The 24,347-nt window shown below is 47.4% G+C and overlaps 1 protein-coding gene and 1 pseudogene across 3 annotated transcripts in view; both read left to right on the forward strand.

The window, feature by feature from the left end:
* Positions 1-24,347, forward strand: part of SLC12A3 (solute carrier family 12 member 3) — a 63,866-nt gene that overhangs the window by 30,581 nt on the left and 8,938 nt on the right. Inside the window, exons 12-21 of one of the 3 annotated variants that reach the window (XM_066636829.1) lie at positions 603-726; positions 907-1,008; positions 2,177-2,332; positions 2,894-2,993; positions 5,590-5,701; positions 10,366-10,506; positions 15,857-15,963; positions 20,060-20,142; positions 21,524-21,592; positions 23,330-23,431. In XM_066636829.1, the coding sequence (XP_066492926.1) occupies positions 603-726; positions 907-1,008; positions 2,177-2,332; positions 2,894-2,993; positions 5,590-5,701; positions 10,366-10,506; positions 15,857-15,963; positions 20,060-20,142; positions 21,524-21,592; positions 23,330-23,431 (1,096 nt within the window). The remainder of the gene's footprint in view (positions 1-602; positions 727-906; positions 1,009-2,176; positions 2,333-2,893; positions 2,994-5,589; positions 5,702-10,365; positions 10,507-15,856; positions 15,964-20,059; positions 20,143-21,523; positions 21,593-23,329; positions 23,432-24,347) is intronic. The other 2 variants (XM_066636831.1, XM_066636832.1) reach the window with 2 other exon arrangements.
* On the forward strand, positions 22,031-22,147 carry LOC136660999 (5S ribosomal RNA; annotated as a pseudogene).

Here is a 24,347-nt window from a genome sequence, read left to right on the forward strand (position 1 = left end):
GGATTTTCAGAGGGAGGGAGAGGAAACTGAAGAGAAAAAAGACACAAATCTACTTTATTATTGTTATTGTTATTGTTATTAACAGTATTTATATACCGCTTTTCAACTAAAAGTTCACAAAACGGTTTACAAAGAACACTTTGAACACTTTTTCAAGTAGGTGCTCCTCTTTTATTTAGCAGGGGGAGAGTAACTGGCCCGCCTCACCCCAGCAGTGTCTGTTGGAGTGGCTGTCTGCTGATGTTCTTTTTGCATCTTTTTAAATTGTGAGCCCTTTTGGGACAGGGAGCCATTTAGTTATTTGATTTTTCTCTGTAAACCGCTTTGTGAACTTTTAGTTGAAAAGCGGTAGATAAATACTGTTAATAATAATAATAATAAGTGCCTCTTACCCAATTAGCAGGGGACAAAATGTCTGTCTTTCACAAAATGTCTGTCACCAGATTAGCACAACTATTAGCAGTTGATGACTCACTGTGCATGTTTCTTTTTCATGGAGCGAGTGGATCTCAGACTTCTTTGCCTTTCCACATCTTTGTGCTGCAACTCAGACTGATGACGTCACTCTGGGCCTTGTTATGACATGTTGTTCCCTCCAACAGTGCCTCTGTAAGGATCAACTCTACCCAGCCATTGGCTTTTTTGGGAAGGGCTATGGAAAAAACGACGAGCCTCTCAGGGGTTACCTGCTGACCTACATCATTGCAATTGGCTTCATTCTCATTGGTATGCTCTTCAGGGATAACCGGTAATGGGACAGTGTCTGATCTGACTTGGGTGTAGGGCAAACATCAATAATTGGAGGACCAAAAGCCCCCATTCTGTGATCAGAAGCCCCCAACCCTTCTGATGATGTGCTTTGAAACACTTATGTAGATTAACCACCCCTCTTTCCAATCCCTACAGCGGAACTGAATTCCATTGCTCCCATCATCTCCAACTTCTTCTTGTGTTCCTACGCTCTCATTAACTTCAGCTGTTTCCATGCCTCCATTACAAACTCACCAGGTAAGTTGACTTATCGTGGCAATTTGGTGTTGTTGAGTTTGGCACAAGTTTCCATTCCTTCCATTCCAAGGATCTCACTTCAGTGAGGCTGGGGGCTACTAGTAGATCTGATAGGACTTCTGGGCCATGTTTTGAGGAGCAAGGACTGAACTCCCTTTCAGTTGGTATAGATAGTTATCTTCTTAGGCCTGTCCATATTACATTCAGGGATCATTCCATAGATTTAACCGAGAGCTTTGAATGATGACCTGCTTCCTGCATATATGGAACTTTCCTAATTGTAACTCTCCCCCCCCCCCCCCAGAGATCCTGCTGGCCTCTACATTAGTCTGGCCATGTTTTCATAATGAGGGAAATCATTTCCTGAGATTTCTATTCCAATAAGTTTTAAAAATGAAAACATGGCAAAACAAATCTAGATTTTTTTTTTGTAACAGGTGAATATCATGCAAGGAGAAGGGGCTCCAGTTCAGTGGATAAGCACTCTGTATACGTCAAAGATTACATTATACTCTGAAATTTTCAGTTGAAGGGCCACATCAAATATCTGGCAAGGTGTTGAGGGCCAGAAAAAGAAAATTAAACATAAAATTTAAATAACTACATTAGAAATGGAACTTAGATGAGTGAATAAATGAATGGGCTCAAATGTCAAGATTTCTCCAAACACCAACACAGCCCAAGAAATAAAGCACACACTTAAATGGACCCCCACTGCACAAGCACAACTCTGGTTGTGTTTGGTTAACTGGGCCAGAGACTCTCAGGAGATCAGAGGCTGGGCACGGGCTTGATAGAGGCTCACCGTGGGCCGCATCTGGCCCCTGGGCCAGGGTTAGAAGACCCTTGCTCTAGAGCAGGGATTTTCAACCTTTTTTGTCTCACAGCACACTGACAAGGTACTAAAATTGTCAAGGCACACCATCGTTTTGACAACTGACAAGGCATACCATGCTATTGGTGGGGGGCTCACATCCTCCAATAGCCCTACTAATAAATGACCCTCCCCCAAACCCCCATGGCACACCTGCAGACCATTCGCAGCACACCAGTGTGCCACAGCACAGTGGTTGAAAATGGCTGCTCTAGAGAGACTATGTTCTATACTCCTGCCCATACGGATGAGTGTGATAGGAGGGTGATTGGCTTTTGTGCCATGTCCTTACAGGTTGGAGACCATCCTTCAGGTTCTACAGCAAGTGGGCGGCTCTTTTTGGTGCTGTGGTGTCTGTCGTCATTATGTTTCTTCTCACTTGGTGGGCAGCCCTCATCGCCTTTGGAATTGTGATTTTCTTGCTGGGCTATGTCCTTTATAAGAAACCTGGTATGTAACTGCCATGAGCAGCTCACCCATTTTGTCCGGAGAGGTGGAAAACAGTGGTGCCCCTTCAGTAAAAAGCAGGGCGGGGATAAGGAGTGATGGAGTCCTTCCATCCATCAGAGGATCAGCTTGCGGCACAATATTAAGTTGATAAATATTAAGGGAGAAACCAGCAGAAATATTCTGAGTAAAGGAATCCATCTGTTGATGGATTCTGATGCTATAGGGCCCGTTCATGTGGCTGACTTAGGAAGTTGCTTTAGGTGGTGGATGCCCACTGTCCACTGCTATCTGCCCACCCTTCTCTGCTGGGGCTGCTCCTACTACTACTTACATTTGAAAAGGAAGAGGGGAATGGAATAGAGGAGAAAGTGTGGAGAAGAGAGTGGTGGGCTAGAGTGTCTCTAATGCTCCGTTCCTGAGCTACAGCCCTTCCCTGTCGTGAACCCAAGGCGTCTGCCTTGCCAAAAATCAATCCACATGCAGGTTGTTCTTAACCCAGTGCCAGCTCCTGTTATACCAAATGATTTAACTGATGGAGCCCTATTGGCCATTTCTCTCCAGAGGTGAATTGGGGCTCATCAGTGCAAGCTGGTTCCTATAACATGGCCCTGAACTATTCTGTGGGACTCAATGAGGTGGATGAACACATTAAAAATTACAGGTAAGTAATTGGGGGAGGTTCAAAGCAGGGACTATGCCACTGGTCCCATGTGCCCAACTTCTTGGGCCACTGTGGCTGCTTCCAAGGCAGCCACCCCTACTGACGGCTGCTGCCTGGTGCTACTGTAACTTCCAGACCCAGCAGAGCTCAGGTGGCACAAGGAGCCAGGAGGATCCCAGCTAGCCTCATAAAGTACATGCTCAGACTAAGTTTCTGATAGACTGACTGTCTATCAAAGCATCTGCCGGCCTTCAGGCCACAAGTTCTGACAGTAAACAATATCAGGGCGCAATCCAAAAGGCGCCCAAAGGGATTTAGGCCGGCATAGGAGGGTCGCAAACGTACCGTAAAGCATGTTTGCGCCTCCGTGGGAGGAAGCCATGTTGGCCGGCAGAAGCCTCCGCGGCGGCTTCCACGCCGACACAAGCGGCAATGGTAGGTGTGGGGGAGGGCAGGGAGGAGGCGGGAGGGGCATTTCCAGGCAGGGGGAGGGCGGGCGATGGGTGGCCCCAGGGGCAGGTGCGTGGGGAGCCGGGGGCGGGGCTGGGACCCAGCAGTTATTTATTTATTTATTTATTCGATTTATATTCCGCCTTTTTCCCCGAAGGGCACCCAAGGCGGCTGTTATCCAGCAGTTATGCTGGATCCCAACCCCTGTGCCCGTGGGGAACGGAGCAGCTTCAAGCCGCTCTGCTCTCCTCAGATTTGCGCCACCTCCAGAGGTGGTGCAGGTCTGAGGAGACCCATTAGGGCCAGCAGCCCTTACCCAGGGGTAAGGGGAAGAGTTTCCCCTTACCTCTGGCTGAGCTGTTGCTGGCCAGAAACCTACGTTGGATGCAGCGCAAGCCTCCTGGCTTGCCTGCTCCAGCGCGGGTTTGGATTGCACCCGCAGGCAGCTCCAAAATGAGAGCCAGGACCCTGTGAGGTCAGATTGGCAGGTGGTCAGCTGAACAGGCGAGCAGCGAGTGCGTTATTCAGATCATGCCAAAGACAAGATGCAGTACACTTCATGAAAGGGGCTAGCAGTAACTACATAAAGATCAGGCAGATTCCAAAAGGCAGACATAAGAGCAGGTGGGTGAAGCCAGACGAGGGAGAACCAACCACTGTGGACATCAGACAGACGCTAGGATTGGTGTTCTGATTTTAACCTGCATCAGAACAGTATTCAATTCTTCTATACATCTACTCTACAGGTGGTGACTTTGTATCCGTGGGAGATCCGTTCCTGGACCCCCCTCCCGGATACTGAAAGTTGCAAATAATCACACCCCCTCTTTTCAGCTGGGTTCCAAATGTGCCTGAGCCGCGTGTCGCCTCCCCGAGGCTGAGAATGCCGCCTGGAGTGGTTTTCAGTGAAAACTGGAAGTCACAAAAACTGGACAGTGCTGTGTCCTTAAGTAGCCTTCAGGCCGTACCAGAGCAATTTATTATTTCTTTCTTCCTTACACTTGTGCAGTGGGCCCTCCTTATCCAACAGGTTTGGCGCCTGCAGATGTGACTCGGCCTGGGTCCCAACCCTCACTGGAGTGCCTACTGGTTGCATCCAGGAGGTGTTCTGAGACCTATGAAAGGAACTCCTGGTTTTCAGAAGTGCTTTCTAAGGCCTCCAGAGGCCTGGGGAGGTCACACACAGCCTTCCCATTCCTCAGAAGGCCTCATGGAGGCCTCAGAAAGACATTTCCAAAAACCACTTCTGGTCACAAAATTTGGCAACCAAGATGACTGCTTCACCATGCGTCATGGGAGCTCTCTCAAATGACCTGGACCTTTCTCTCTCGCTGCCCCTTCTGCCTGAATCGGACTCCCAGAACACCCTCAGGATACCTCCTTGCTCACTTCCTTCAAATCACTTCTTGAAACCCACCTTCTTGTGCAGCCTGTAGTACCTTGCCTGAGTCCCTGCCCCCTACTGGAATGGGCAGCTCATTCCTACTGAACTGGTGTTCCACCATCACCGGCTGCTGAGAAGAAGCTCTAAAGCACACTCTGGTATTCTGCATTATTGGAGTGCTAGCCGAAAGGCCAGAGCCTTCCCACACACATTTTCAGAGCTCTGGCCACCTGCCAGAGCAGGTCAACCAGTGCTAGGGGGTTTGGGAGAGGGTGGAGTAGGGCAGGGAGAGTGTGAAAGTGAGCAGGGAGTTGGGAGGAATGGAGTTGGGAGGCTGCAAGCAGCGGTGGATCCTGGCAATGGCACACACGGGATCCTATCCCCTCTGGCAGCAGCCTCCTCAATCCCTTTCTTTCCTCAGACTCCTCTGAGAAAACCCATTGCAGAGTGGGGGATTTAAGTCCCCTTTACCTTCCAAAGCCTCCCACTCCACCCCTGCTGGATACAGTGCAGGCCTTTTCGGTGCATCTGTACCAGTGGAGGGTGGGGTGATAGGATGGGGTCTTAAGTTTCACATAACTGAAACAGTTGCAGATGTTGCTTACTTCTGCTTCCATTCCTGTTCCTTTCCTCTGTTGTGGTAGATTGTAAGCTGCCCAGGGCAGGGATCTATCTTCTCACTCTTTGTGTGACACATGGATGATGCTGCATAAATGCAAAAAAAAAAAAATTACCGTACCTCTCATTATGCTTTCTCTTCAGGCCACAGTGTCTGGTCCTGACTGGCCCTCCCAACTTCCGTCCAGCCCTGGTGGATTTTGTGGGTGCCTTCACCAAAAACCTCAGCTTGATGATTTGCGGGAATGTCTTGGTTGTGAGTATTTATTGTCCTGGTGATACCAGTGTGGCATCACGCACCTTTCCTCTGGAAGGTTTCTATCCTGCTTTTCACTCTAATGATACTCAAAGTCTGCTTATAACAGATAACAATTCAGGAAAAACAGCTCTTCTACCTCTTGGCGTGTGCCAGTGGCGTAGCTGGGTCTTCTTCCACCCGGCGCCCATGCGTTTTTGACCTCCTCCCCATACCACAAAATGAATTAATCTGGACTCCAAGTCCAGGCAGGTTCTCCAGTGGAGGAAGGGTGCGTTCTTTGTGTTGCTTGGAGGCAGGGTCTAATCAAGTCACATGACCTCCACACAGAGGGCTCTCGAGTCCCAGATCGGTCCTGCCTTGCTGGCGAGAGGTCACAAGTCATGCTGCTTCCTCACTCTCCCTTCTTTTCTCGCTGAAGTAAATTACTTTTCAGTATTCTCCTCCTCCCTCTCCCTTCGAGTAGGGGCCAGTCCTTTAAGGGACTGCAGGGAAAAGCTCCCTCAGGGGCCCCGATTCAGTGGTGGGAGCTTAAATTGTTTGTGAGGCGCTTTTGCACAGGGAGCTTCTCCGCTCCCCCGTGTTATTTTCCCTGAGTCTGTCGAAAAAGTTCCTTACCTGGGGATTCTCCTTCTCTGTGGAGGAAGGGTGCATTCCGCCCACCTCCGACATTTGGGATGTTCTCTCTCTTTGAGATTTTTGCGTTGATGAGAGATAGTCGGGTCCTTTTCCCTCTATTCCCCTCTCTTTTTCTATGCACCATTTAACTTACTGACTCAAAGCTCTCCCTAGTTTCTACTTCCGACTGTGCCTGGAGATTTATTTTCCTCTCGGGAGTTACTGTGGATTGGTTCTTAAGCTGTGTAGTCCCAGCCCTAAATCTAACCCATTTTCCTCACCTGTTTAAAATATACTGCTTTAATAATCTTAATACCGCTTTAGTTATCTTAAAATTTGTATTCCAGACTTGTTTTCATTTACATCTACTTTGATTTGATATAATTAATGGAATATTCTTCGCTCCTGAGGAGAATTCAGACCATTAATATTTGCAAAGAAAATTTCCACTTGTTCAGCCATTTTCACTTTCTGTCTTAATACTTTCTTTGTTCTCTGTCTTGTTTGTATTTTCCTTCTTACTCCTCCCACTACTCCTTTGACTTCTTCTTCTTGGATCTCTTATATTTCTTGATCCCGCTTTTTTCTTTTTTCATTTTCTCCATTCTGTTCTTTTTGGGTTTGATCCAAAGATTCTTCTTCTTCTTCTTTTTGAGACAACATGCTCTCTTTCTTTGAGAGTCCCCTCTTTTTCCTTCCTTAAAATTCTGAATTCTAATAATAAATGCTGCTTTTTCCATCTCCTGTCTCATTACAAAAATCTCCAATTCTTTAGCAAATCTGACATTTGTTCCATTCTTTTTTCCATCCCCTCCATATTCTTCTTTGTTTTTTTTGTCTGTCTTCAAAATCTTGAACTCTTGTCTGTTATTTGTAATCTGTTCCTGCATGCTCGTCAGGGAGGAGTTTATATGCTTCATTTGTTCAGATAATTTTCCGACCTCTTCCTTCATTTCGTTTCTAAAATCCTTCAACATATCCATTAATAAGGTCTGGCTTTTGCTAACATCCTTTGAATTTTTTGATGTCATTCTTATCAATATCAAATCAGGCCAATATACCTCTGGTTGTAGAGAGCAAAAATAGAATGGTCTAGCAATTAAAGAATCAACCAAGTCTCATTATCTTGCTTCACTTTCTTGCAAGGCTAATTTCCAAGTTTTATATCCAAAAGGGGTAAATCAAAAGTCCACTTCCAGTCAATACCAATGTCAAATCGTTCCAGCAGTTAGTCATTCAAGTCTTATTACCTTACGTCCCTTCTTATCAAAGGTAATCCTTAAGTTTTAATATCCAAAAGGGGTGGATCAGTAATCCAATCCAAGTCAACAACACTTTCAAATCAAGTTAGTATATCTTTAAATGCTCCGGCCTGAATCCAGCCCGATTCAGAGGTTTCTTGCTGAGAAAACAAAAGTAAAATTATTCCAACCGTTAGTTGGAATAGGTTAGTTGTTTGTTCCTTTTCCGTGCATACCATTACAATAGGGTGATCCTTTATCTTCCCTTATTTATTTTGTCTTGTCTCTCGCCTTTTCTTCCAGTCACCCTTATTACAAAAAAGAAAAAAAAACCTACTCCAGGAGGGGCTTCTTTAAATCCAAGTTTGCTCTTTCCCCCTCTGGGTGGCAACATAAATAATCTTGTTAGCTTTCCCTCCTTCCAACCTCTTGATTGCAGTTCTTTTTATAGCCTTTTAATGAACTGGTTACTCACAGTGTAAAGGCTTTGTTCGCTTTCATGTTGTATCTAGGCCATGGAGAGGGAGTCACCCAGCTGTCCCTATCTTCTCCAAGATGGATGCGATGTGATCCAGCATAGAGCAATATCAGGGGTTATCTCTGAAACCACCCTCTCTAGAGATTCCCCCAGTTCAAGCTCTCAGCCTTCGTACCCTCTTCTTAGGCAACAAGGAGTCCCTCATTGTTGAGGTCCTCTGGAAGACACATCTATTTAGCAGTTCCCCCTGGAGTCCTCCAAGGTTCCCTGCTACTGCACTGAGTGTTAACTCCGCCCCCTCACTGCATCCCAATTCCAACAGCTGCATGATTACAGCAGCCATCCTATCTTTTGCCATACCCTTCATGTATGGTACAGTAAGTAGGGCTTATGTGCATCCTCAACCCAGAACCTCTCCTTCCAGAAATTCAGCAGTGTGCTGTCTGCTCCCTTGACAATCAGCCTATAATACAGTCTCCCTGTAAAAAGAAAAGTCATAGTTCTTTTCAGAGTCATAGTTCATGATGATCCTCTTTGGAGTCACCACAGCAGGCTGCAAGCAAAGAAACATGCTAGACTTATCTCAGCTGCTCTGCAGAGCCAGCACCACAGATGACCTGGAATAGACCTCATCCTGAAGGAAGTGGCTATAAAGTCATAATAAAGTAGGATTTCTGAGCATGAACAGAGTACTTTTCTGACACAGTCCTATACCATCCTGTGGAACCCAGTGGGAATCAAGTGACACAAAAACCCAATAGTCTGAGTGTAGGACACTCACTCACTGCCTGGTCCAGATCCTCAGTCCAAGCAATTTATTGCTTGAGCGCAAATATCTGTCTATTTGATCAGCAGCATTGCTATCATGCTCTTCTCCTCCACACTTCTGCTTTATTCTCCTCTTTCTTTTCCAATTCAAATAGTGGAGGGAGGGAGAGGAGGTGGCGGCAGGCAGAGCTGGGTCCCCCCTGGCCAACTTGCTGAGGTGACCATCACCAATGACTTCATTGATGATGGGCCAACCATGGTCCCCAGAGGGTCAGGATGCAAAATCTGCCTTCCACACTTGATGAGGTGCTTCATACAGAAAATGATGGCATCACACTGGAATGCAGTTATCCCATGAAATGTGATGTGGCTCCTAGTTGCTGACTCCCTGTGGAACTGTCCCTGCCTAATTAAGCCATAGTGACCAATGGGCTGGGAGACTATGGAAGGTAATAGCTTCCAGCTGGGGTATAATTGCAAGTTGAAGATTAGTGTCTGCTTTGGAAAGTCAAGGAAATTAAGTGCAGGATGACTGTCTGCTGCAGACAACCCGCTATCCAGGTGAGAACTCTCACTGAGCTCTGTGCTGGTTCTGGGGTAGTGGCTTTTTTTGCCCAAGGTGCAGCAGAATGACTATTACAAATGCTGTGATCTCAAGAGAAGTGCTGTGGGCCCTTTGCTTGCATTCCAAGGCCTGCTGCAGTACAGGCTAGTCTAGGATAGGGTTACCAGATACAAAGTGGGACAGAGTGCCTATACCTTTAAACTGTTTCTGCCCTGTGTTGCATATATGCAACAGAGACCAAATGCGTACATCTGTGGGCTGGGCAAAAATGGGTCAATCTTTGTATAAAAGAGGGAATTTTGGCAGGTGCAGCTTTTAAAACCTTGTTGAGCTGTACCTGCCAAAACTCCCTCTTCTATACAATGGTTAAAGATATAGGCACTCTGTCCCACTTTGCATCTGGTAAGCCTTGTCTCGAGGCAGAGCTTTGGACTGGGCTAGCTTGAGACCTCTCCCCCTCTGCTGGTCCTGCGGCAGCCTGCACAGTGCTGACTTCTCTTACCTTGTGGCACACATCAGCCATCATCTCTGCCACTCCTCCTCCTGCTTCCTGGATTAAAGGTGGGAGGGGGCAGAAGAGGAGAGTGGTGATCTAGAGCAGCCCCTCCCCTTCCCTTCTGTTTCGCTCTTCTTTTTCAAAGTCAGGAGAGTGGCTGTGACCAAAAGACAGGCAAACAGTGTCAGCAGCAGTGCCTCCCTTTGCTGTTTCACCACCTGAGGCTACTACCTCCACTCAGTTCACCTAATGGGCAGGCCAGCCCTAGGCATAAAACATGAATAAAAGCAGCAGAAAGCTCCATAAACAAAATAAAGAGGAGGTAAAGACAAAGATCACAATAAAATACCTGCTCAAACAGCCAGATCTTTAGCAACTCCAAAAGGCAGGCCAGCTCGCAGCCAGGAGGAGAGATGTCATCCTAGGGGCCACCACTGAGAAGGGACTCGCGATTCCCTTTTCACTGCTCTTCTGTGGTTTCTTTTTCTTTTATCACAGGGACCACGACAACAGAAGTTATCTGAGTTCAGGCTAATGTCCAGCGGCCACAACAAATGGTTGACCAAGAGAAAAGTCAAGGCTTTTTATACAGACGTGTTTGCCGAGGACTTGAGAACTGGAGCACAGATCCTGATGCAGGTAAATGTTGTAAATGAGACACTGAAATGCTGATCACACCTGCAAAGGCTGCACTCCAAAGCCCTGAAATCCTGAAACTGGTCTTGTCTGATGGTTAATGTTGTGGTTATTGCATTTTCAGCTGGAGGGCTTGCTGGCTAGCACTGCATAGTTAAAATAGTTTTGCAGCACTTGGGGTAAGTTCATGTAAACACTGCTTTTCAAGCTGCATCACCTCAAGGGCTTCAGTAAAGTGTGCTTTACTGAAAGATGAAATGTACATGTGGGTCCAATCCCAGCCAACTTTCCAGTGCTAATGCAGCATGGGGCATGTGCTGCGTCCTTTTATGGGGGGGAGGGAGGCAGTCACAAAGGCCTTGTTCCCTTATGGCAGTGGGAACATTTGTCCCTATCTGGAGGCTGTATTGTGTCTGCATCAGTTGGATAGGACTGGGCCCATATGAATCATCTGCCAGGACTGAACTCTGCTGAGGCTCTAAAATTGAGCTCAGCAGTAGCCATTTGTGGATTCCTGACTGTCCATTTTTAATCATGATGATAATACCAGTGCAGTAGACCTTCCTTATCCACAGGCTCAGCATCTGCAGATTTAAACATCTGTGGATGCTGAGCACATGGTTGGAAGGCCTCAGAGGACCTCTTGAATGTGACAGGAAGTGGTTTCTCGTCACATCCGGGAGACTTCTGAGAAGGCTGGGCGGTCACCTGCGACCTCTGGTGGGGTTCTCAGCCCTCCTACAGATTTTATTATCAGCTGAATTCAGTATCCATGGGAGTCCTGGAACACATGTCCAGTGGATACTGAGAACTCACTGTATCTTACAGCATTTGATAGGACAGGCTCAAACTAGCTCCTGATGTGGCATCCAAATGCCACCACTCCTTTGCCCACATCTGTCATGTTTCCACTTGCTCCTTAAACTCAGAAAGGAAGAGGGGACCAAAGAGGAGAAGAGAGTGGTGGGCTAGTGTTGTCAGTGTTCTAAGCCACTGCTCTCCCCTCTTGCACACTTCCTCTGACACTCGATTTCCCTCTTCCTTTTTGAAGCCAGGGAGTGACCTGGCAGAGATAATGGCTTGTGTAATGCCAGGGCTGGCCCATCTACAAAGTAGGCAGTGTAGCTCACCTCAGTGGCAGTTTTATTCAAAGGGACTGCACTTGCTTCCTCATGCTGCCCCTTTAAATAGAACAGGAAGTCTTGCCACAAGGAGAAAAAAGAGTCCTATGTGAGGAAGGAGCAAGTTAAGGAGGGAAGTGGTTTGTTTTTGAGGGGGTGCAGGTGTGAATGTCACACAATGGCAACATATCAAAGGTGGTATCAGACAGTGGACCTCGCCTGGGCTGCCTCTGCAAAGTGCCACCCAGGAGTTCGTGGCACAGCCATATTAGAGAGCTGCCAACAAATAGCCTGCACTGTGTCAGCTTTCATACATTCTTCAGTACATTCGAGGCTAGAAGCCTATGGGATTCTTCACCCCTTTGTCTTACAGTTCTGGTATAATGTTTAAGGTCTGTGGCCCAGCTTTAAAGTGGTTGCACAAAGCCCTCTTTCTGCTTTAAAAATGGTGGCGACTTGCCAGCTGTGCTCAGAACTATTCAAGTGTCTGCAGGACTGTCACAGAAGAAGAGAAAGACTTGCTGTCTGTGGCTCCTGAGGAGGGGACTAGAAGGAAAGGGGGAACTGCAGAGAAGGATCTGAAGGCTGGATGCAGGGAGGCGTTTCCTCGCTTTCTGGCGCTGGAACAGTCTGCCTGCTGCAGTCGTGGGCTCTCCCTCGTTGAAGATCTTCAAGCAGAGGCTGATTGGCCACCTGTTGGAGATTCTATAGTAGTTGACAGTACTGTGCAGGGAGTTACATAAGAACAGCCCTACTGGATCAGGCCATAGGCCCATCTAGTCCAGCTTCCTGTATCTCACAGCGGCCCACCAAATGCCCCAGGGAGCACACCAGATAACAAGAGACCTGCAAGGCTTCCTGGGAATTGTAGTTAAGAACATAAGAACAGCCCCGCTGGATCAGGCCATAGGCCCATCTAGTCCAGCTTCCTGTATCTCACAGCGGCCCACCAAATGCCCAGGGAGCACACCAGATAACAAGAGACCTGCAAGGCTTCCTGGGAATTGTAGTTAAGAACATAAGAACAGCCCCACTGGCTCAGGCCATAGGCCCATCTAGTCCAGCTTCCTGTATCTCACAGCGGCCCACCAAATGCCCCAGGGAGCACACCAGATAACAAGAGACCTGCAAGGCTTCCTGGGAATTGTAGTTAAGAACATAAGAACAGCCCCGCTGGATCAGGCCATAGGCCCATCTAGGCCAGCTTCCCGTATCTCACAGCAGCCCACCAAATGCCCCAGGGAGCACACCAGATCACAAGAGACCTCATCCTGGTGCCCTCCCTTGCATCTGGCATTCTGACATAACCCATTTCTAAAATCAGGAGGTTGCGCATACACATCATGGCTTGTACCCCATAATGGATTTTTCCTCCAGAAACTTGTCCAATCCCCTTTTAAAGGCATCCAGGCTAGACGCCATCACCACATCCTGTGGCAATGTTGGACTAGATGATCTTCAAGGACCCTTCCAACTCTGTCTGTGATTCTTGCTCCCTATGAAACTTGCTCTCCAAAACATGCTTGTAAGACTTGACATTCCACAGGAGTAACAGTGTTTATTAATAGCAGTAGAATCAGCAAGATGTTTTCCGTTTCAATGTCATGGGTGGGTTAGGTTGGGGTCTTAAGAGCCTTTGCTTACCCAAGGCCTATGCCCAGCCCAGGGCCTAGGAGAGGGGGTAAAGGGGGTAATTTGTGCCCAGGCCCAGAGTCAGAAAGGGGCCCCAGGAGCCAAAGGTGGGGGCCCAGAAATTTTCTGGGATCTGACATTTCCAATCTCACCCAGACTCACTACTCATGGGGGATGCTGGGGGTGTTGCCGTGGGCACATGGCAATGACTACTGCCAGAAGCCGTACACACCAGGTCCAGGAATGCATACATTCCTCAAGTGTCGCATCTGGGAGGAAACTGACTAACCATGAGGGAGTGTATAGGAGTTCAGTGACACAGCTGCAGGATTGTAGCTACCGCAGAAGTCCATTTTGGTGTACACAGGACACTTTCCATTCTAGTGTGAGTCTAATACTAATCTTCTGCAATGATTTTCTGTGTTTGAAAGAGATTAGAGAGACTTGGGAGTGTGTTTGGTTTTCCGTATTACTGTATCTAGTATCCAGTGCCGGGCAGGCAGGTAGACCTGAGCTCTGCATTGGGAAGACAGTAGACCTGGACTCCAAAGACCAGGGCTTTTTTTGTAATGGAACAAACCGGAACGGTGTTCCGGCACCTTTTTTCCCCCCTCCTCTCCGCCCCCACCTTTTTGCCCTCCCTGCGCCGCCCCCGCCCCACACTGCTGGCTAGGGAGGGATTCGAACCTCCAACCTTGTGCTCCACAGCGCAGCACTCTCTCCATTGGGCTATAGGAAAGCCTATAGTTAAAGTGTTCAGAACTAATATATAAGGTCTTGAGCCCAGCTGGTGGCCATCAGCACCTCAAGTATTAGTTCCAAACACTTTGAGCCTAAGAGCTGGTCTGTGGAGCCAGAGGCTAGGGATTCAAATCCCTATGAGGAAGAATTTTTTTTTTTTTTAGAAGGGGAGGTGCTCCATGGGGGGAGAGAGAGAAGCACACACTTTACTTGGCCAGGAGCAGAAAAAGGGGACTGTTTTTAAAGTGATTTATTAATCTTGTTGTTTGACTGAAGAGGAGAGGCTGTATTTTTAAAGTGATGAATCTTGCTATTTGAAGGGAATACTTATCAGCCATTGATGAAGTGATTGCCAGCCCAGTCCTATCCACACTTTCCTGGGAGTAAGCCCCATTGACTCTAATGGGACTTACTTCTGAGTAGACATGCATAGGCTTGAGCTGTGCATCTCCTAGTATAGGAGACAAATCAGCTTCCTAACCAAACCCTTATCAGCTCTGATATAGTTTCATGGTCTATTTTTGTTTTCCCCACCAGCTGCTGGAAAAATTAAATTAAATTAAATTAATAAATGGTTCAATCCTATCCAAGGAGAATGGGAGAAATGACTAGTTGGATTGGGGTCCACAGGGGTGTGTGTGTGTAATGTTGGTCAAACTGGTTGTTCACAAAGTTCATTTGATAAAACAATTCTGTTGGTATGCATGCAAAGTTAAAAAAAAATGAGTCTTCCTGGACCAGACAAAATCTACCTACTCCAGCATCCTGTCTCCAACAGTGATCAGCAGCTGATCATTTATAAAGCATGTATATTGCTGTGTATTAATAATATATTTTTAAGATCTGCATTTAATTAATTATATGATTAATATAATTAATATTAATGTAATTAATATATTTAATATTTAATATATTATAATAAATATAATATTATAATATTATATTTAATATATTTAATATAGTTAATATTTCTGGCCACTTCCTCTTTAATGATGTCACTTCCAGCCCTCAGGAACATGATGGGGAGTCATGGCCAACAGCCACGGGGGTCAAGGGAGCCACTGGCCGGAGAAGTTTGAGTGCCACTGTGTAAGGGGATGGAAGAAGGAAGACCTGCTGTGTGATACCCACTCACCATCCAGTAGACTTGGTAGTGCCATGAATCCCCCAAGATTCCCAGAGCACAATGCAGGGTGGGGCCCCAGTACAACTTGATGCCAATCCTGGGCACCTTAAAGACTAACAGATCTTTAAATAATAATAATAATAACTAGGCATTTATATACCACCTTTCTGGTCATCGGATTACTCCTCTGACTTTATTCAAGGAGGTTTACATAGGCAGGTGTTTCTGAATCCCGCAAGGGGGTTTTTACAATCATAGAGGTTCTCTCTTTCAAGAACCAACAACATTTCAGATGGATCTTCCTGGTTTGGTCCCACTTCTGGCCTCAGGTTCTCCCACGCAGGCTGACAAGCAGCTTCATCTCTCACATGGAGGGCAGCCAAGACACTCTTGCTCACACCAAGAGCAGGTAGAATCACTCAGCTGGGCTTGTCAGCTGCTTCAAGGTCTCGCCATTCTCAGCCCTTCAGGGAGCTGCTGGTGTCCTCGAACTGGCGACCTTCTGATGTTATCTTCGGGCTAACGGAGGCTGTACCCTCTAGACCAGACCTTCTGCCCATTAATCCATTAATGCTTATGCTACAATCAATCTAGTAATTTTTAAGGTACTGCAGAGCTTGTGGTTTTTGCAAGATGGTATGATTATTCAGGTATTGTCCAATTATTTATGTGGAAAAGATTTTTAACTTAAAGCATGCACAGACAGAGAAGTCCATCTGTTCTTTTGTTCAAGGCCTCAGGTCTTGGAAGAATGAAACCAAACATCCTAGTGATTGGATACAAGAAAAACTGGCAAGCAGATCATCCCCAGATGGTGGAAGACTACATTGGGATTCTGCAGTAAGTTGACCAAGTGATAATTGTGTGGATTCCCATTCAGAAAACCTGGAGTTGCAGCTGTTGTAGGCCTTGTCCTCACTGAGAAAGTCACCCTGTGTTTGAACTTTACCACTTCTGAAACGTCAACCAAAACTCTTTGCACACAGACAATTAGCATGTCAGGGAGAAAGTTTAGCTCAGATGCTTCACTCTGCCATTTTAATTTTCTGCATGAAGGCAACTTGTATTCAGGAGCCTTCAATCATGGGAGCCTCATTTCAAGTGCAAAGTGGTTCTGCCCTGGTCAGTGCTAATCTGTGAGGCGTGGCACATATGCAGGGGTGTTGTGGGATGCTCACCGCCTGGCGGTGAACACCCAATGTGATGCTGAAAATAGCAATAAGAGGCTTGGCTCAGAGCACTGGGCATAAGGTCTTCACTGCAGGAAGACTCCACCTGCCCACCCTGAACCTCTTCCTGTCATTTTCAGGGTCACTCCATGATCTTCACCCTGGAACTAACTGGTGGTGATGTCATCACCACTTCCAGGTTCTGAGCACTGTGTCTGCAGCAGGGAGGGTGTTGCAATGGAGGTAAGCTTGGGTAGTGCTCCCTTAGTGGATTGGTGGAAGTTGCTTGTCTTTATCTACCTGTATTTTTCTGCTGCTTCTCCTCTCCCCACTCCTTGATTTGATATGAAAGAGAGGAATGGAGCAGAAAAGAAAGTGTAGAGGAGAGTGGTGACTGGAGCTTTGGGGACATTCTAGGGTTTGGGAGGAGGAAAAGTCAGCGTGGCAGAAGGCAACTGGTGTGCTTCCATATGGACTTTCTGCTTCCCTCATGGTGGCACAGCTCTGATTTTGCATCTGCCCAAGTCTCAGTTAGCTTCAGGGTCCTCCAGTGCAGCGATCCCCAACCTTTGTGGCACTAGGGACTGGATTTGTGGAAGACAATTTTAACACAGACTGGGGATGGGGGATCGTTGCTAACGGCTGGAAAGGGGCTTTCCCGAGTCCTCTCCAGGGGGTCCTTTGCAGGATGAGGCTGCCAGAGGGCCTGAGATTAGGCTCCGGGGGAAGGGGGTTATATCACCCTACTTCCATCCGTCCAGGGCAGTGTTTCTCAAACTGTGCGTCGGGACCCACTAGGTGGGTCGTGAGCAAATTTCAGGTGGGTCCCCATTCATTTCAATATTTGTTTTAATATATAATATATATTAGACTTGATGCTACCATGGTATGTGACTGTATTTGGAGAAATGTTACGTACTAGTACTTTTAACAAGCTACTATGTATCTGCTTTTAACAATGATATTCAATGGGACTTACTCCTTGGTAAGTGTGGGTAGGATTGCAGCCTAGGATTTTTAAAAATGTTCCTGATTGATGATGTCACTTCCGGTCATGACATCACTTCCAGTGAGTCCTGACAGATTCTCATTCTAAAAAGTGGGTCCCGGTGCTAACTGTGTGAGAACCACTGCTCCACGGGTTACAGGCCTGAGATAGGTCCCAGGCAGGTGGCTGTTAGCTTCACAGCCTCCTTCCTCACCATACTGTCTCCTCATTGCTGCCCCCCGGGCTTTATGGGACTGGTCAGGCTCCCTCGGCCTCACTCCTCCCTCTCTGGTGGGGCACGGAGAGGCAGATGCTCACTCCAGGATAGCTGCCCCCTGTGCTGTCTCACCCTCCTCCTGCTACATCTCCTCTTATGAGGCCGACCTGGGGGGGAAGTTGGGGTCCAGAGCTTCACCTGGACCCCAACAGCTTCACTTGCCCGTCTACTCCTTACCTCCTGCTGTGCAACCTGGTTCCTAACAGGTTACCGGTCTGGTAACTGGACTGGTACAGGTCTGTAGACCGGGGGTTGGGAACCCCTGCTCCAGTGAACATCTTCTCAACCAAACTGATGTGAGCCTATCTGAACATTAAGATCTGCTGGCGAGGCTGTCCCCACATCCCACCAACATCGCCAGCCCATTTATTTTGCTACGTAAACAGCTTTGTTGACTTCTTTTTGTTGAAAAGCAGGATATAAATATTCTTATTAAATACAAGTAACTTTGGTTGGGATGTGAGAGGTGACCTCCTTTGCAGCTGTGTCACACTTTCAAAATCCCTCCCTGTGGAAGTGCAGTCCCTCTCAAGGGCAGGTGCTTCCCTTAAGCAGCTGGAATGTCCTTAAGCATTCCATTACATCACAGCAGCTCACCAAATGGTGCTGGGAGGGAAAGGAAATAGGAGGAGGAGACCTTATAACCAGAAGCACTGCCAGTGTTTGTGGCCACCTCTGCCTGGCAAGTAGAATTGATTTTAAATTATAGCAACTCAACTAGGGCTACAATCCTATACATACTTTCTTGGGAGTAAGCCCGATTGAACGCAATGGAACTTACTTCAGAGTAGACATGCACGGGATTGTGCTGTCGGTTTATTTTAAGAAGGAATATGATGCCTTCAGCCATTGAGATCCAAAAAGATAGGATCTCAAAACACATAGACGAACAGGCCTTGCTGAGGGAGAGTCAGCATGGCTTCTGTAAGGGTAAGTCTTGCCTCACGAACCTTATAGAATTCTTTGAAAAGGTCAACAGGCATGTGGGTGCCGGAGAACCCGTGGACATTATATATCTGGACTTTCAGAAGGCGTTCGACACGGTCCCTCACCAAAGGCTACTGAAAAAACTCCACAGTCAGGGAATTAGAGGACAGGTCCTCTCCTGGATTGAGAACTGGTTGGAGGCCAGGAAGCAGAGAGTGGGTGTCAATGGGCAATTTTCACAATGGAGAGAGGTGAAAAGCGGTGTGCCCCAAGGATCTGTCCTGGGACTGGTGCTTTTCAACCTCTTCATAAATGACCTGGAGACAGGGTTGAGCAGTGAAGTGGCTAAGTTTGCAGACGACACCAAACTTTTCAGAATGGTGAAGACTAGAAGTGATTGTGAGGAGCTCCAGAAGGATCTCTCCAGACTGGCAGAATGGGCAGCAAAATGGCAGATGCGCTTCAGTGTCAGTAAGTGTAAGGTCATGCACATTGGGGCAAAAAATCAAAACTTTAGATATAGGCTGATGGGTTCTGAGCTGTCTGTGACAGATCAGGACAGAGATCTTGGGGTGGTGGTGGACAGGTCGATGAAAGTGTCGACCCAATGTGCGGCGGCAATGAAGAAGGCCAATTCTATGCTTGGGATCATTAGGAAGGGTATTGAGAACAAAACGGCTAGTATTATAATGCCGTTGTACAAATCTATGGTAAGGCCACACCTGGAGTATTGTGTCCAGTTCTGGTCGCCGCATCTCAAAAAAGACATAGTGGAAATGGAAAAGGTGCAAAAGAGAGCGACTAAGATGATTACGGGGCTGGGGCACCTTCCTTATGAGGAAAGGCTACGGCGTTTGGGCCTCTTCAGCCTAGAAAAGAGATGCTTGAGGAGGGATATGATTGAGACATACAAAATTATGCAGGGGATGGACAGAGTGGATAGGGAGATGCTCTTTACACTCTCACATAATACCAGAACCAGGGGACATCCACTAAAATTGAGTGTTGGGCGGGTTAGGACAGACAAAAGAAAATATTTCTTTACTCAGCGTGTGGTCGGTCTGTGAAACTCCTTGCCACAGGATGTGGTGATGGCGTCTAGCCTAGACGCCTTTAAAAGGGGATTGGACGAGTTTCTGGAGGAAAAATCCATTACGGGGTACAAGCCATGATGTGTATGCGCAACCTCCTGATTTTAGAAATGGGTTTTGTCAGAATGCCAGATGCAAGGGAGGGCACCAGGATGAGGTCTCTTGTTATCTGGTGTGCTCCCTGGGGCATTTGGTGGGCCGCTGTGAGATACAGGAAGCTGGACTAGATGGGCCTATGGCCTGATCCAGTGGGGCTGTTCTTATGTTCTTAACTACAATTCCCAGGAAGCCTTGCAGGTCTCTTGTTATCTGGTGTGCTCCCTGGGGCATTTGGTGGGCCGCTGTGAGATACAGGAAGCTGGACTAGATGGGCCTATGGCGTGATCCAGTGGGGCTGTTCTTATGTTCTTATTCTTGAGATCCATGGGCCTTCTTTGCTTCTACTCACTCTTGCTCATTCCTCTTATTTTCCCTCCAATTACAGCGATGCTTTTGACTTCAGGTACGGAGTGTGCATGATGCGAATGAAAGAGGGACTCGACATTTCCAGGCTGATGCAAGCTCACAGTGAGTTCTCCTCTGAGAATCTCTCCTGGGCATCTCTCCTCCTTTCAGTGTATTGAATTTGGGCTGAATTTGCATTTACTGAATTTGGGTTGAATTTCCCACTTCACTGAGCGGCCACGGCTTCACTTTCAAGAAATGGAGAACCGGGGGTGGGGGGGGGACAGGTTGAGTCAACTTCATAGAATTGGTGGATCAGGTTGGGGACGTTGTTAGGCCATGACCTCAAGATTTTGTCTTAAGATAGAAAGGAGCTCTTAAGAAGATAATATTTCTTTGGCAACGGTCTTGTAGAGCAGTGGTTCCCAACATTTTAGGACTGGGACCCACTCTTTAAAACAACACTCTATCAGGAACCTTCTGCATGCCAAGCATGCGAAAACAAATAAATAATAAAGAGAAACGAGACAAACACACATTTAATGTCTGGTTGGACCTTTAGATGTTGCTTCAAAGCTAGCAAGGTAGCTGGACAGGAGAAAGCTGAGGGCTGCATCTAGTTATGGTTGATAGTAGACAGCTCTCAGAGCCCAATCCTGGGCTTGACGTGCCGGCTTATTGCCGGCATGCACTGTCACAAATGTGCCCTAAGGCACATTTGTTAGCTTACCTCCAGGCAAGAGCCCGTGCTAGTCCAGCGCTGACCGGCACTGGGCTAGTGCCAGGCGGGCACCTGGCCTCCACCGCTTGGCGGTCGCATGGCCTGCCAAGCCACAGAGAAGAAAGCGGGGGCGGGGGGAGGTGGGGAGGAGGTGTTCTGTGGAGGGAGGAGGCAGGGAGACGGCGAAAAGGAGGCGTGATGGGGTGGGAAGAGGGCAGGTGCGTGGGAGGCATGCCGGGGGAGGAGGGCAGGGAGGGGAGGGAGGGAGGCGGGACCAGTGGAGCAGAGCTCCACTGGATCCCGTGCATTCGTGTGTGGCTCGGCGCCCAACACAAACGCTCTTACTTCACTGCCAACCTTTTGTTCGGCGGTGAATTGAGTAGCTCCATTGCGGGGCTACTCCCCTTACCCGGGGGAAGGGGACGAAAGCTCCCTTCTCCCATGATGCCGCCTGCGGCTGCTGTTGGCACAGCAGCCATTTTCATTGCCACCGCAGCCGTGTGCCACGGGAGCTCAGGACTGGGCTGCCCGTATGGTTCTCTGTATCTCATAAATACATCATGCATTTAATATTGTACCATGCGATATTTAACCAGGCAATATTTAATATTGCTTCTTGCTTAGTACTGAAGCATGATCAAAACTAATAATCCAGTAAGCTGGTCCAAAAGTTGTAAATCAGTGGGAGAAAAGTCCCAAGTGTGGGGAAGAATATCCATGTCTTTCTTTATGGCAGAATGTCTTGTTCTATTGTATTTATTTTTATGTTTGCCTTTTCTTCAGTTAATCCTGTCTATGATTCAGCTGAAGATCCGCAGAAGAATGGCAGTCCACCTGCTGTCATTGGCACATGTCAGTCTCAACTAGGTTCAACTTTCTGAACTCAAATATTCATTTTTGACTCAAGAGTGCAATTAACATTCATGGGGCAGCAGAACTCATGCTGTCCTTGGGTCTGAGGACCAAACTGCATTTTGAGCTAAACGATTAAAACCAGAAGGGCATCTTTTTCACAAAGATGACCTGGGGGGGGGGATGTTTTCCTTATTTGGGACCATGAGGAGGGAGAGATTAAACCTTATCCCCATACCTGTTTTTCAATTGAAAATTGCCTCTTACGACTAGTACACTGTGCACGAGGGCAGCACAAAAGGAACAAGCTAAGCTTATGCTTCCCATGTCCTGATCAGGATCAGCCCCTCCCCCCTTCATTAAGCTCTCTCTTAAAAATTCAATGTACTCTCTGTCATTTTTTTAAAAAAGAAAACACATTTAATTAATTAATTTACTGGCAGCAACTGTTACCCTGCAGATGCCCGATCTTGTCTGATCTCGGAAGCTAAGCAGGGTCAGGCCTGGTTAGTACTTGGATGGGAGACCGCCTGGGAATACCGGGTGTTGTAGGCTTATTCCATAGTCTTTCGAGACTGAAGGTTGCCAACCAGTTGTCTGGTTGGTGCTGTGATCAGTTGCCAGAAATCAGATTTTTGGCTCCTGTGTTGGGAGGCCATCTTAGACTCTCCAGTAAACCTCCCACATCTCAGGCTTTGAATGGTTACTTCCACTGCCTGCCCCATCCTCTCTTCCATTTAGGAGTGAGTGTGTGTTGACATGCCATCTCCTGCCATTGACCTGAAAGGAGAGGAGTAGGAGTGAAGCAGAAGTTTTGCAGCACTGTAATTGGCTGTAAAAGCATTATTTTAAAACAGTACTTTAAAAAGTATTTTGCTTTGAAAAAGAAACTATTTTCTTTGAAAAGGAAAATACCACAGTTTTCCATTGGAAAAACTAAGGAAATTTTCCTGAAAAAAAATTTCCCCTCCCCAAAATTTCCTATCTCTTTGCTGCCAACACACACACACACACACACACACACACACACACACACACACACACACACACACACACTTTTCAGCACTGTCTGTACTTTATCATCAACTGGTTATGGTTATGATGTATGCCTCCATGACCACCAAACCTACACCTGGTCCTCTGCTGCCAATGAAATTTTATCTACGCATCTTCTAAGGGTACAGAATGGACACCAGAGCATCTCTGTGCAGCTAAGAGAGGCATTCCATTCTCTAAAAGAGCTTATTGCAGCTTGCTGATGGAACTGGGTAAAGAGGCTGTTTTGTGGAGCAGATGGAGGGAGCATCCACACATACCTATGTTTACCTGCCACTTCTGTTGGCTATCTCAGCCAGTCTCCAGCCTGTCCACTCAACCCCTTTCTGCTGTCTTCTTGTCCTGCTAGAGCTATTGTTAGTAAGCAGGAAGGGGCAAGCAGAAGAGGAGATATGTAGGGAGAAAGTAGAGTGGTGGCCTAAAGTGTCTTCCAAGTAACCTCTCTTCCCACACACTTCCTCTTCCTGCTTTTAAACAATCTGTCTAGTCTAAGAAGAGGGAGGAGGAGGAGGCTGCAGGGAAGGGAACGAGCAGCAACACACATCTTCTGGCGGGAGGGTCTTAGTCTGGCTCTGGCCTGCCATTCACTTGATAAATTGTCCTTTGTGCAATACTGGGTACTCCCTCATTCAGAGGCTGGTTCAGTTTGTTTGTTTGTTTGTTTGTTATTGGCCTTTCCAGTGGATCCAGATGCTCTGTTAGCAGAACATCAGGCAAGCACCGTCTTCCAGGTGGAGCAGGGCAAGAAAACAATTGATATCTATTGGCTCTTTGATGATGGAGGTAACTTGGGTCCCTGATTGATGCCTGAAATCTTTTTACTTTCTAGCGTTGCATCCCAACACCTTGAGTCTATGAGGAGCCCATGTACAACCAGCTGAAAGAAATCCAGCTAAACTTAGTTGAAGCTTTGCACAAGAGCAGAAAATGGACTGCAATACAGGATTGGAAGCTGCTGACCATTAGCCCATGTAGTTCAGTAGTGTCAGTGCTGACTGGCAGCTTCGTGCCAGAACTTCAGGCACAATTGTTTTCTGTGTCCTACCTGGAGATGATGCCAGGGATTGAACCTGGAATCTTTTGCGTACACCCGTGTTGTGATACCAGTCTCCTCTGGGCCAGATGCAGTGCAGTCTGTAATGTGCCATCCCATAATACATACATGTCATGTTATTTAACCACTGTTGGCCCATCCATGAGGATACCTGATGTGGGTTGCATCGGTGGCAGGTTGTGAGAGGTTCTAGAGGGCAGATCCAGGATGACTTTCACTCCTGCAGCCACTGCCTCCATCTAACCTGCCACCAATGCATGCTGCCACGATCGGCTTCCCACTTGACTGAGCGAGAAGCAGAGCAGTCTCCTCCTTACTGTGTTCCTCGCACACTGCCATGAAACTGCAAGTGCAGGACTTGCAGTTTCATTTGCAGAGCCAGCTTAACCATTAGGCACAACACCAAGGGCCTGCAAGACTTTTAGGGGCTTATGAAAATCCCTTATTTAGGGTGCAATCTGGAGTGTCCATGGGCCAACGCAAGTCCCTGCCCTAAGCCTTACCCAGGATAGGCGGAAAAGTTTCCACTTGGCTCTAGCTGTGCCGCCTTGGGCCCCTGTCCTGTGCCGGATACAGCAGAAGCCTCTTGGCTTGCCTGTACCAGCAGAGGGCAGGATTGCGCCCTTAAAAAAAGAAGGGGGGGGG

The sequence above is a fragment of the Tiliqua scincoides genome, chromosome 9 (genome assembly GCF_035046505.1).
Source record: "Tiliqua scincoides isolate rTilSci1 chromosome 9, rTilSci1.hap2, whole genome shotgun sequence".
Taxonomy (NCBI): domain Eukaryota; kingdom Metazoa; phylum Chordata; class Lepidosauria; order Squamata; family Scincidae; genus Tiliqua; species Tiliqua scincoides.